General features: G+C 43.2%; 1 protein-coding gene across 9 annotated transcripts in view; it reads right to left on the bottom strand.

Moving 5' to 3' along the window:
* ZNF280D (zinc finger protein 280D) overlaps positions 1 to 14572 on the bottom strand; it is an 85718-nt gene that overhangs the window by 55497 nt on the left and 15649 nt on the right. For 8 of the 9 annotated variants that reach the window (XR_004647308.1, XR_004647305.1, XR_004647304.1 and 5 more), the window contains exons 3-4: positions 1514 to 1579; positions 1045 to 1415 (exon numbers count right to left, since the gene is read on the bottom strand). Coding sequence is in view for 4 of the 9 variants with exons in the window: in XM_034782813.1 (XP_034638704.1) it covers positions 1045 to 1415; positions 1514 to 1579 (437 nt within the window). In the remaining 5 variants the exon portion in view is untranslated. The remainder of the gene's footprint in view (positions 1 to 1044; positions 1416 to 1513; positions 1580 to 14572) is intronic. The other variant, XM_034782815.1, reaches the window with a different exon arrangement.

The raw sequence follows: 14572 nt of genomic DNA, 5'->3' as shown, positions 1-14572 counted from the left end.
TACGCTAAAATGTCACTCCCATCGAGGTAACTCGCCCACTACACTGACTTAATAACTCCACCTCTATGAGAGGCATAGAATCAATATCAATATAGTTAGGTTGACGCAGTGTCAGTGTAGACGCTGCGTTGCTTACATCGACTGCTGCTGCATCTCAGAAGCCATCCCACAATGCCCCATGCTGACAGTTAAATTGGTGCCAATACTCCTGGTAGGACGCACACCACCAAAACAAGGCACGTAGTGTGGATATGCAAAAGCAATTTAATTAATGCCATAGCTGTGCATTGACATAACTTAGGTCAATATAATTTTGTAGTGTAGAGCTACCCTAGGTATCACCTTGTTTGCAACTTTTTAAACCTGATATCAAATAATGGCGCTGCAAACTCTAGAATACATACTGAAGTCTATTCCCTACACCAGGCTACTGGACTACCAATTTGTTCACTCAGGTTATATTCTCATTTTTTTACTTTTTTGTTCTAAAGCAGTAGTATTAAACATCCACTTAATTAAACTGCAGAATAATATTAAAATGAAAATTTCAAATCTTAGCATTCTTGTGAGAGTAAATTAGACAATGGAAAACATTGCAAAAGTTTTTAAAAATATGAGTAATTAATTATTTTTACAATTACAACATATAGAAAATCAAAATTTTACTCAAGCCCAGATCCTGCAAACACTTATGCACATGCAGAACTTTTTACACAAAAATACATTGTCCTGAAGACAATGTAATTACTCCTGTGTAAAGTTAACCAGCTGCCAAAGTCTTTGAAAAATTGAGGCCTTAAGCTTCAAATGAATTGAACAACATCAAACACAGTGTAGTAAAAAGCCTATTTAATACTAAAGTTCCTGAAAGGGAACCTATGTGTCATGACATGTTTAGTAAATTTCTACAAAAACCACAAGGTTCTTTGAAACCGAAATTTTGTGAAGTGATGTGAATATACAATAAGCAATATCCACTTTTTCTACTTCATTAATTTAACTACAATTAAACCTTGAGCTTTATAAATTAATATAAGAATTTACCTGATTTAATATTACAGGTTGTGCTGTTACTGTAGCCACTGGCCTCGGTACGGGTTGACCCATTACAGGAATTGAAATATCTCTTGATACTGGCTGTGTCGTTACTGGAATGGTTACCGGTCTGCTAACAGGCTGTGATATTCCAGAATTTGACCCGGGTATCTGCTGAGCTGATAAACATCCAGTAATAGGTCTCTGTAGCGTCTGGGAAGTTCCTGAAACAGTCACTGGTCTAGACAACGGCTGAACGGCTACAGAGCTAGTTGCAGGTCTGGATACAGACTGAAAGACTGGTGAAACAGTGACAGCACCCGGATTGGATGCAGGAGTTGTATAGTGTTGACTGGCAGGCTTGAATGTAGTAACTGTACCTGTTACACAGAATTCCAGAATAATCATTACATAGTATTACAGTTGGATGTTTCATTAAGTTTTTTTTTTAAATTACCATATTAGGACAATGTAGTACCTCTACTAGGTGCACCATTCTGTATCCCCGTTCGTGATGAGCTGAGGTTGACTCTGTTCAATATATCTGTTAAAAGTTACATTTGTGTCTTAATTCCAGTGACAAGTTACAAAAACTGAAGTGAAGTTAAAATAAAAACAAAAATTAAAAGCAGCATTCACATTTATTTGTGAAGGTACCACAAGCCAATAGATTTTTTTCAGTTACAAACTTGAATGCCATTTCTAAAATAAACACCCAATAAAGCAAACTGCATTATCATCCTATTTATACAAATAAAGATCTTGAGACTCCTAATTTTTCTTCTCAAGAAAGTTAATTCACCAAATCATGTCAAATTTTAGTTCTCTAGAAATGCAGATAGGAAAGCAAAACTCTCCTACACAGAATCCATAAGTGTTTAGCTGTGTTGATTATGTAGACCATTATACAAAAATTTTATGAAGACAATGGAAACAAATAAGAAAAGTGAATACATTCATAAATTATTTCTTAGAAAAAGTTTCTTGAATTCTCAAAAAACATTCAAAAAGAAGGAGCAAACTCCCTGCTCCCCAACTAATTACTTTGCATTTGGAAATTTAAGACACATCGGGAGGAATAATTTGAAGTACTTATTCTAAATTAACTATCAACTTACGAAAAAGATCTGATCATCATTGCAGAGAGCTCAATCTCCAACAGAAGTGAAAAATCCAAAATAATATATTAGGCTGTACAAGGAACAAGATGGAGAGTACTACCAAAATATATAATACCATTATACAATTTAGCAGGATTTATAAAAGGATTAGATGTTTATATAACAAACAAGAATATACAGAAGTTAACAAAAAATACTTAACTATCAACTTCAGGGCATAAGCCAACCTCTAACTATTGGTAGTTAAAAGAAGCTTTTCCTGGGTGAAAATTATTCCTCAGCTGCCTACTGCAGAGTTTTTTTCTCTGAAACAACTGGTACTGGCTACTATTAGAGATAGGATACAGTAACTCCTCACTTAAAGCCGTCCTGGTTAACATTGTTTCGTTGTTACATGGCTGATCAATTAGGAAACATACTCGTTCAAAGCTGTGCAATGCTCCCTTCTAACGTCATTGTTTGGCAGCCTCCTGCTTTGTCCACTGCTTGCAGGAAGAGCAGCCCAGTGGAGCTAGCTGGTGGGGGCTTGTAACCAGGGTGGATCGGCAGCCCCCTCATCAGCTCCCCGCTCCCCTAAGTTCCCTGTGCAGCAGCCGCCCAGCAGGCTATCAATTGCCGGGCAGTTCAGCTGTCCCCCACACCCACTGTCACGTGCTGCTCCTGCCCTCTGCCTTGGAGCTGCTCCCCGAGCCTCCTGCTTGTGCGGAGGCGGGGAGAGGAGTAATGTCAGGGTATCCCCCCTCGCTCCTACACCCCGCTTACCCCTTCTCCATATAGAGCAGGGTGGGGACACGGACGGAGAGAGATAGAGAGAACTTGGGGCAGCAGCTGCTGTCTCAACTTCCTGATCCACTTAAAAAGACAATGCGCTTAAGAGTGGGTCAGCTTACTTAAAGGGGCAGTGTTTATTTCTCTCTCTCTCCCACACACAAGATGTGTCTGTCTCTGTCTGCTATGCTGTCTCCCCTCCCCTCCATTCCTGCTGCCTGGTAGAGTACTGGCTACATCAGTGTTTCTCAAACTGGGGCCGCCGCTTGTTCAGGGAAAGCCCTTGGCGTGCCAGGCCAGTTTGTTTACCTGCCCCGTCCGCAGGTCCGGCCGATCGCAGCTCCCACTAGCCGCGATTCGCTGCTCCAGGCCAATGGGGGCTGCTGGAAGCGGCGCAGGCCGAGGGACATACTGGCTGCCGCTTCCAGCAGCTCCCATTGGCCTGGAGTGGCGAACCGCAGCCAGTGGGAGCTGCGATCGACCGGACCTGCGGACAGGGCAGGTAAACAAATTGGCCCAGCCTGGCAGGGGCTTTCCCTACACAAGCGGCGGCCCCAGTTTGAGAAACACTGGGCTACATTAACAACAATGTGTTAACCCTTGAGGGCTCAGCTGAGTGCTAGTTCATCATTTAGCAGCAAGGCGTTCCCTAGGAAATATCCCACCCTCTTCCACCCTCTAACTTCACCACCTCAACCAAGCTTCACAATCATCATAGTTGTGAACAGTATTAAATTGTGTGTTTAAAATGTATACTATGTGTATATATACATATAATATATAGTTTTTTGTCTGGTGAAAAAAATTTCCCTGGAACCTAACCCCACCCATTTACATTAATTCTTATGGGGAAATTGGATTCGCTTAACATGGTTTCCCTTAAAGTCGCATTTTTCAGGAACATAACTACAACGTTAAGCGAGGAGTTACTGTACTAGACTAGATGAACCTCTGGTCTGATCCAGTACAGTAATCCATAAGTAATCCATACCAGCACTCATCTGGATGACATTCTTTTATTTATTTTTTTAAGCAGGTAAAGAGGCAAACCACTCACTAAGAGAGGATATTATAGGCTTCCCCTGCCCACAAAACCAGCACAGCTCACTATACAAGCACTGTTTGGGAAAAGGTTAAGGAGGGGAAAAAATGGTAATTTACTTGCAATGTAACTGTTCTTTGAGACATGGTTCATAGGCGTATTCCACTCAGGAAACTACGAGCTTCTCCTCATTTTACTGGGAAATCCCCTGTAAAAAGCATCTGCTACATCGAGTGTCAACTGCACTGATGTCTTGGGCACCAAGCGGCTTTCTGCCAAGAAAGCCCATAACTCCTCCCTTATAGCTTCAGGCAGCTTGTCAACGAATTTAGACATTGCATCCCAGTTTACAAAATCATGTTTTGCTAACAATTCCTGCTGGTTTCCTATGCATATTTGGAGAAAGGAAGCAGCAAATTCATTTGGCTATGATGTAGCCGTGGTGGCATATAAAATAGACTTCTATTTTGAATGGTCCCTTGCATGTCTTCCTTCTTCAGCAAGTGTCCATATGGAAAGGTTTAGTCTTCTTAAATCCCTCAAAATTGCATCTTCCAACCACATTCTTGGTCAGGCTTGTGCTCTACTTCCTTCAACTACAGCTCTATAAACCTTCTGTGAAAGCATACCTGCTTCTGTACTTTGGACATTACCTCATCCCACTGCAGCCATCTTGTTCTCAAAAGGTGCAAAACTACAACTTGCCAGGATCATCTAAGTATTTCCTCATTTGTGACAAAAGTCAAACCAACAGATCTTGATACATTGTAACTTTTGACACTGAAAACTATTGTTTCCTCTCCTCCGGTGTTTTTAACAGCCATGTTTCTGCTCCATCTAACAGAGTTGTCATTACTGGTGTGTTGAACACTTGTATCTTGGTTGTTACAGACATCCTGCCAGCCAAAGAGGTTTTTGAAGATGTTGAAATGACACAGACACAAGTCTGATCCTATGTGTAACTTCTTCAGTTATAGAACCTCCTGCTATCAAGATAGATAAAACTGTTTACCATTTCAGCGTCATTACATGCAATGTCAGTAGGCCATTCGTGACTGTTTTATAGGAGGTACACACAGCTTTGGTTTTATCATCATTGATCTTAAGTCCCATATAGTCTGCAGTTTTCTGCAGCTCTTTTAGCATTAGTTGTAGTTTGCTGATGGTCTCTCAGGGGGCATGGATCAGCATTCACCTTGCACTTCTCGTCAGTACCTGGCCCGAGCTGGGGACACTAATGATCCAACCAGCATACCAAATTCAGTGATGAATCCTGGTCACATGCCACCTGAGGCAAGTTCTGCATATGCTAAGAAGAATGGTCTCTGCAAGTAAGATAATATCATCCACATACTTAAGAGCCTCTAAAGATTAATCTTTAAATTTCACTCCACCTACTTTGGGCTCAATCAGATAGTCTATTAGAACTATAAACAGGTGGTACACGTACCCTGTGGGGTACGCAGTGGACTTCCAGGTGGTACATCAACTCATCTAAATATTTGCCTAGTTTTATAACGGGCTCTATAAAAAGTACTAGCGAAATCAGAACAAACTAATATTTCATACAGCCAAAATGAGAAAGTAAGCAATTTTTCAGAAATAGTGTCCTGTGACACTTCTGTATTTTTATGTCTGATTTTGTAAGCAAGTCATTTTTAAGTGAGGTGAAACTTCAAGTACACAAGACAAATCAGATTCCTGAAAAGGATACAGTAGTCTGGAAAGGTTGAGAACCACTGTTATAAACTACATAGGTGAGAGAATGCATCCCTGGCATATTCATGATTCTACTGAAAACCAGTTTATAATACAACTATTGACCCTCACAGAGGTAAATGTATTGCAACACAGTTCTTCCACCAGGCACACTAAGTCCTCAGGCACTGCAGATTCATAGCAGTACCCACAGTGCTGAGTCACGCACCGAGTCAAAAGTAACTGCAAAGTCTATAAATGCAGTATTAAACTTCCCTTTGTTTCTGTAATCATTTTTCCATTAACATTCTGCACAGCATATAAAAGACAGATTTTAGATCAGCCTGTACAGAATCCACACTGGCTGTCTCTCATTTTTGGGCTGAGCAGTATTTCAGTTGGTTCAGTAGTATAATCATAAACATCTTCTCTGCAACTAAGAGCAGTGTTATTCCCTTATAGTTTGAGCAAACTGATCCCTCTCCTTTTTGAGTGATGATACAACCCCTCTTCTAATCTTCTGGAATATGACTGGTTTCCCAAACTTTTAAGACTACTCTATGAAACTAGTAACCTAAACCTAGGCCACCACTCTTTAGGAGTTCTGATGAAATATTGTCAACACCAGTTGATTCACCATTTGGTAAATGTTTGACCATACGCATCACTTCCTCAACTGTCCATTTCCTGTTTTCTGATCAGTTCTCTTTTGGATTAAGTTGAATTTACATCTTTGTGGAGATCTGTTCATTAATTCACAAAAGTGCTCACACCAATGCTTAAGTTGTCAATATCAATATCTTGGAAGTTATCAATATCTTGGAAGTATTCTCTGGAGAGAGAAGGAATATTTTTTTCTCCTGAATAAGTCAAGTCCCTTGGATTTTCTCTTTAGGAGTTGATTTGAATCTCCCTTGATGCAACCTCTCATTGACAGCACTGACCATGAAGGAGTTTGAGGCAGGGTGGGAACAAAAGTACCCCAAGCCTTGCATCGGAACATGATATCATTTGTCTGTATGCTTGGCTATTGGTGCCAAGGAGGCTCGTATGTGTCATAAGGTCCTTGCTGGTTCCAAAAGAGCCCCATTAACAAGGAGGGCTACCCTCCCAGGGGCTGCCGCCTGAAAAACGTCCAAAAGCTTGTGAGTGTTCTCTTGGACAAGCTCAGCTTGTATGCTCAACACTGCAGCCATCCTCTTTAATAGGTCCTGATAAAATTTAAAATCCTCTGGAACAGGGGAGGAGGAATCTGAAGCCATTAAGTCCTCTGGAAAGGACAACCAAGAGAAAGGGGGTCCTCTTGTGGTACAACTGGCACCTCAGGTGAACCAGTATCTGCACAGGCTGCCAAAGTAAGTGGCTCCTGATGGTGTTTAGCAAAACTATCTGGTGAGCTTCCTCTCCAGCATGCAGATCATTGAAACCTGGAAAACCGTGATAGTGGCTCTTTAGGAATCCTTAGGGTGTGAAGAAGGGTGTAGGTCATAGGTGTTGTTGTATTAACTTCAATGGAACAAAAGGGGTCCAAAGAGTCAAAGGTATTAACATGACTCGAACTGTGCAAAATTAAATAGTGTCCAATAAGGTTCAGAGTTTGGTATAGAGACCTAAGCCTGCTTGGTACCATGACAAACACACCATTAAAATACTTTTAATATTTTATTAAAGGCACAGAAAAAGACAACAACATTTAAAGCATTTGAAATGTACAGCAATAAATAAGGCTTTCATTTTAACAACAGTCCTTGTTTCCCTTAGGTGGAGAGTCTTTTAGATGGAAAAAAAACCCTTGTTCTACAATCTCTTAGATGGTATTAAAGATGATAACTGTCCTTTTTGAGGAAAAGTGAAGAAATTAGCCGAGATGGGCTGGAGCTGTTGTTGTTTAAGTCACACACCTTTTCCTAGAAGACAAAATAAGACAAAATACAAAAATGGAAGAGAAAGTACAGCAAAGATAGAAAAAAACAGCTTCTGTCTCTGATGTTGGCTTTTATTTGCAACCTCACTGCTGGAACAAAACAGTCATAGTACATGGTACTATTAGCCACTCTGAGACCGGGCAAACTTATGACAGCATTGGGCAGTTTAGGGCACTGCATTTCTAGTCACAGACTTAGAGCAGTGTTGCAAAATATACAGCCTTGGCTGGCTAAGCCAGACTCTTATTAAGACAGAAAAGTGAAGAAATAAGGTGAGGAAGGAAAAGGACACATCAGGTGAAGAGAGGAGAGAAAGTGTCACATTCCAAATGGTGGTTGGAATTCAGTCAGAGCTGGTAGCAGAGGAGATGTCATCCGCATCCCTTTTCTCTGGCCTGGTCAGGACATCTCCCAGAATCAGGATGAAGAAGGTCCTGGGGTCCCAGGAGATGGTAAGGGTAGCAGCCATTATGGTGAAGCTCGGTCCTGTAGCCAAATTTTCTCCCAAAGTCTCTTAAGGACCCCAAGAGGGAGTAGAAAGTGGAATAGCCCATCCCCTCGTTATTTTGTCCACCAGTTAGGCATAATATCTGACATACCAATTTTGGTTCATGGATTTTCGGTTCCACACTTCGTTTAATAAGCATGATCTTAACACAATTCTTGAGTTATGTCAGAAGACCTTTTGTTTGGACTAATTCAGTATCTCCCTCTCTCTCTCTCTCTCACACACACACACACCCCTTTTCCTTCCAACATTTGTTGTTACAGGTTAGTGTGACATTTTATTAACTTACCTTCACTTTTTACAGATGAATACACAATTAAGGTAAATTTGTAGGCCCAATTATTATAACCAGCAGCCAACAGGAAGCAGGCCAAGATGAGCTATCTTTGCTGTATGAACAGTCCCATTCTTGATACAATGATCTCCTTCAGTAGGTGGTCTAGAAGACTTGCTAGACCGACCAAACCTCAGAAGGAACAGTGACGTGGAGGAGGACTCCAAACCCAACTGCAAGGAGCTATCTGAATAGTCAGCAGACATTGGGGGTGCCAATCCTAAAGAGGCCACTAGGCTCTCTTACTTATCTGTGGCCCATTGGAAAGAGGTCAATATCAGCACTGATGCCAGCACAGTAGTGAATACTGCAAACATGCCCCAAGGCGTGAAGAGAATCACATGGAGACTTGGTATGAGGAAAGACCTTGCTGCTGAAGTGCAAGTTGTGGTTGGTGTCCAATCTGAGGGCTACCCCAGTACTAAACCCATAGGTGCGGAGATACAGGCTTGTGCAGAGGCTGAAAAACATACCAATACTGACATGGTGTGCGTCAATGACTATCACATCTTTGCTGTGTTTCTTAGTTGGTATCAACACTGGCACCGACAGCCTCTGTTCTGGAGACATAGACCCAGATGCACCACTGCGAGCAGGAGGCACGTCCACTGCCAAGGACTCCTGGAACTACAGGAGAGTTTGGGATGGAGAGCTAAAGCAAATCCTTTACTACTTCATAAGCTTGCAGGATCATTGGTACCAAGGGGGCCAGAACAGTATCCGTTGGTACCAGATTCAACAGCTGCCCCACAGGACAGTACCAGAATCAATGGAACAGTACCGATATGTTTCCCTCATGGTACCAGGAAGACAAGGGTCAACAGCCTGGCTCTATCCTGAGTTCCTGAGGAGCAGGGGTGATTTTCCAAGTCCTCCTTTGAAGAAGAATAGTCCTTCAATCTGGAGTGGCTCTGGTCTGTTTTATGGATCCTCTTTCAGAGAGGCCCCAGAGAGGAAGACCAATCCCTCTCTCTCTGAGAAGAAGAGTCTGAGTGCAGCAGTTTGTCAACAACCACTGCAGCCTCTGTAGCAGCCTGAGAGACAGGGTGATCCATCGACAGACAGGGAGGCTGAGGCAGATCCTGCGTCATGAGGTGATGCTTGAGGCGCAGAGCTCATTCTTTCCATTCTTTATCTGCAAGAAAGGCAGATGCTGCACATCTCTTTAATGTGTCCCTCACTGAGTCCAAAAAGCAGCACATATGGGGTCACTATTCAGAACAGACACCTCACATGACAGACAGTACTTGCATCAAAAACTAACCACTGACTAAAAACAATCAAAACAGTAAAGGAAACTATCTATTGGCAGGAACTACTACCTAATATTTAACAGGATTATCCAGACCAAAAAAAAGAAAGAAAAAAGTGAGGTAAACTGCATGGGGAACTCAGACTCAGGCACAGGTGGTGAGAGATCAGGGTGGTGCCAACCTTATATAATTTCAGGAGGAGTCTGGGTGCAGAGCACAAGCTCCTCCCCGATAGATACTGCTACAGACATATAGGATAATTAATGTATTATAATATACAAGCATACAAAACTGAGTTAAAATTGCATATGCTAGGTTAACTTTGGCATTTCTTACACATTTCCTAAACTGTACTAGTATGTTATATTTACATAGTTTATTTTCATATGCCGATGAAAGCATCTGCCAAACATGAACAAATGTTAGCCGCAACCCATTTTACCAAAAAAATATCTGAAGCACGGAGAAGTTAAGTGATATGGCCTATGTTCCAAAGCAAACGGTCAGCCCCAGAAACTGAAACCAGGTTTTTCGGTTCACAGTCTCACGGGTCAAGGTCTAACCAGCAGCTACACAAGTACCCAAGTACCTAGCAGGTTACTCATGCACGCTCTTTCAATTTGCCTCTGTTGTAAGAAGGACCAAAGGAGACACCATACCTGATCAGAGCAGTAGATCATATATTCCAGTATCTTGTCTCAGATTATGGCCAGTACCAGATGGTTCAGAAGAAGGTGCAAGAAACCCCATAGTGAATAAGTATGAATCAACATACGCCTAGATTTTTTTTCTTAACTGCAGCCAATTAAAGCCTGGTTTATTCCGTAAATTATAAGAGTTTATAGCACTTACGAAAAGAACACACTTATCTAACTACAGTAACTGTAATATTCTCATTTTCAATGTAAGTGCGTTATCTTTTAGAAAGAAAAATAAACCCTACTATAATAACACTTCACTTTGGTATCCTGGCAAACAAGTTCACAGGTTAATTGTACATTACTACATAATTCAGTGTTTCCCTTCATTAGTTACTAATTTGTCATGTTTCAATTTCACTGAAAGCATCAATGTACTTATGAGTAAACAGGAGGGCCCAATTTCCCTTCTATATATTGTTCACTTTTTATTCCTCTTTTTTGTCCCCTTTTAACTGGCCACTCTTTAAACCAGTGTGGGGAAGCTTTTTTTCTATCAGGGGCCACTGACCCACAGAAAAAAATCAGTCATGGGCCACACAGCCCCAAAGGATGGTGGTGCAGAGGCTCATGGCTTCCCCACACACACACAGTGGGGCAAGCCAGCGCTCATGGCTCCAGCCCTGAGGGGCTGTGGGTGTGGAGGCTCGGGGCTTCCAACAGGCTCCGGTGTGGCGCCAGAAATGAGGGGTTCAGGGTTTGGGAAGGGGCTCTGTGCTGGGGTGCAGGAGGGGATGAGGACTCCGGCTGGGGCTGTGGGCTCGGAGTGGGGCTGGAGACTCCACCGAGGGGTCACAGGGTCATGACAGTCGCTTCCGGGAGCTGCGCGGAGCTGACTGGACTTTTAACGGCCTGGCAACCCCCACTTTCCCCCGCAGTGGGGTGAGCCAGTGCTCACGGCTCCAGCCCCACTGGGGGGGGGGGAGCGCCAAGACTTGGGGCTTCTGACCCACAGCACAGAGACTAGCCACAGGCAAGTTTAAATGAAGCAGTGGGCCAGATCTGGCCCGCGGGCCGTAGGTTCCCCACCCTGATCCTTCTTTAAAAGGAAGCATTCCAGTGTATTTAGTTGCTTTTTGTCTGGACCTCTTCTATTTCTGCTAGATTTTTTTAAATAGAGTTATCGGAACTCAAAACAGTATTCCAAGTGAGCATATACAAAAGATTCATGTAATGGCTTTATAAAATATTTTTAGTATTACAGTTTATCCCATTCCTTATGCCTCCTAACATTTCATTTGCTTTTGTGGACCCTCATGCACAATTAGCAGCGGTTTTCATTTACTAGTCCTCAATGATTCCAAGCCATCATTATCTTTTTTGTTTTTCAAAGCATATTTAGAAATAACCAAGTACAAGTACACCTCTATTCCGATATAATGCTGTCCTCGGGAGCCAAAAAAATCTTACCGCATTATAGGTGAAACTGCGTTATACCAAACTTGCTTTGATCTGCCACAGTGTGCAGCCTCACCCCCCCGGAGCGCTGCTTTACCGCGTTATATTAGAATTAGTGTTATATCGGGTCGTGTTATATGGGGGTAGAGGTGTAATTCAAATTATCCCCTCCAATGTGCAGTACTTTGGGTCAACAATTGTCAACAATTAATTTAATCAGCCATACTAGGCCCATTCACATAGCTTGGTCAGGTCTTTCTGAAGTTCCTGAGCCTTCTCTAGAATTGACAAAACTTAATAATTTAGTTTAAAGAAAAAAAATTCTCATTTGCATACTCTTTACCTGCTTGGTGCTATACTCAGAACCTATTGGACTGAAGTACTAGATACTAGCACGTAATCCAGGGATTTGAGTCCTTCCAGAAGTTTAGCCACCACAAGGGCAAGTTGTCTATGACTAGGGAAAAGGGACTATTCAGAAGACAATACCTGAGGAAGTCTACTGCCCACTTGATAGCCAGAGCTTCCTTCTGATATATATTTGAATATGTTCTTTCCCTGGGGAACAACTTCCTGCTTAAATATAGGATTGGGTGCTATTCTCCCTCAAAGTCCTGGACAGCACCACTGAAAGGCTGATGTCAGTTGCATCTGTATAGAGAATAAATTGACAGGTGAAGTTGGTGAGTACAGGCATCTGGCCCAGCCATGCCATCAGGGTATTAGAAAAGCATCACCACACCGGTCATCTCAGAGGACATTCTTGGTATCTTTGTCTTTTAGCACATTAGGGGAGCTGTGATCAATGCAAAGTTGGGGATGAACCGGCACAATGCCCCACCAGGCCTAGGAAACAACATATGTGTCTCCTAGTCCGAGGCATGGGGCATGAGTTCAGCTTGTGGATATTAACACAGGCTTCACAAAGCTTCCTCCTACCCCCTACCTCATAAGTCACTTCTGCCATGGCCAACTTACACTTTGCAGGGTTAGCTGTGAGACCAAGCCTCCTGTAGGGATGTCAGTACTGCCCTTAGGTGCCACAGGTGGTCTGCCCACATACAGCTATATATGACAATGTCGCCAAAGTAAGCCTCTGCATATTGCCGGTGAGATTCGGTTCAAAGGCACTGGAAAGTCGCTCTCGCTCCTTGCGGAGTGAACAGCATAGTTATAAAATGGAAATAGCCAAAAGGGAACAGGAGGGGTGTGGTCTTCTCCTGAGAGGATGGAGATGGGAAATCAGTCAATAGCCCTTTGTAAGGTCAACCATACTGAGATACTGCACTGGGCCCAACCATCAGAGTTCATCCACCCTTGGCACTGGAGAGGCATCAAACTTTGTGATGGACTTGAGCTTGTGAACATCTCTTCAAAATCGGACCATGCCATCTACTTTCAGGTCCAAGACTATAGGGCTCCTCCATAACCTCCATTCTTAGCACTGCCTGCACCTCTTCACATATTGTGACCCACATTCTTTTTGGTAAGGGCCAGAGAATTCTTCCTAATGAGCTGCCATTGTGCTTTGTTGTGTTCTTCACAAACTTGTGGAGAATATCTGAGCAAAGTCTCTGATTATTTGCATCAAACTGGATCTTCTGATCTGGTGAAAGGGCCTCACTTAATGGTACAGATTTCAGGCAAGCAGATACCTCAAGGCCTAGCTCAGGGCTTGCCGGCCAAGGGTCTATCAAAGGGGCTTCCCGGGTCTTTCATGGCTTGAGAAAATTTACAAGGTAAATTTTAATTTCCTTCCTCATGCCAGGTAGCTTAAAACCATCATGTACCAGGATAATTTGTCTAAGAACCTCAAAAAAGTCCTGCCAGCAGGTCATCAATTTAGATTCTGATGATGGTAATAGTAACACCCCCAGTCCACATGTCCCAGTACCCCTTTCCCTTGGACCCATACCAGAACCATCAACTTTGGGAGAGACCTACTACAGGCCTTCATTTCTGCCATCAAACCCTGGGCATACTTGCATTCTGTCAACGAGCACTCTTCTTCATATGCCCCTGTAGATCACAGGAGTAGCTAATTACCGGACTCATTCCCCTGAGCTTCTTTCTGGCAGCGAGTGGGTTTAACCCCAAAATGGGATTAGTGTCCATACTCAAGCCTGGCTGTTTGTGCCACTAGGCAGGTATCTCGGCAATAACTCACATGAGCTCCCTGAGGTCTTCCCCCTTCTATGCAGTTGTCCTGTGTCTCTGGAGTGGGGTCTGTACATGCCTTGCACTTCTACTAGGGTTTGGGGTCTGCTGGCAGGTGTCCTGCTCTGCTGGTGGCCCTAGGTGGTGGGTGGGCAGAGGCTGGACAATGACTCCGGATGATGCCAGAGCAGACACTCCCAGCCCATTACAAACTGCTCCAGTAAGACCAACTCTGCAACTGGGCCCTGGAGCATGCCTCTGGGCAAAGCCACTACCAGCAGTACTCTTAATTGTTGTACCACCACCCAAGGATGTTCCCCCTTGGAGTACAACTCAGCTCTAAAGCACTGCCGATGCAGCTCTTTGCTGATGCCCAGGTAATCTAAAATAGCAGTCTTCACATGATTATAGGTCACTGAGAGGCCAGCACCTCCTTCTCAAAATGGTGAGGAATGCTTCCAGATCATCATGTGGGCCCATCTTAGTTAACTTCACCGACATGGGTGGCAGAGGTCCCTTTGGCAAACTGGTCCCTATGAGGCCTCCCTCAGATGTTCTTGCTGCTGGGAAATAAACACTTTCAACAGCTGCTGCTGCACTGCTTGGGCTTGCTTCTGGGTTGTTCACTACTACAT

The sequence above is a fragment of the Trachemys scripta genome, chromosome 10 (assembly GCF_013100865.1).
Source record: "Trachemys scripta elegans isolate TJP31775 chromosome 10, CAS_Tse_1.0, whole genome shotgun sequence".
NCBI classification, from domain to species: domain Eukaryota; kingdom Metazoa; phylum Chordata; order Testudines; family Emydidae; genus Trachemys; species Trachemys scripta.
The sequence above is the reverse complement of the archived record's forward strand: the minus strand, read 5'-3'. Positions and strand labels throughout refer to the sequence as shown.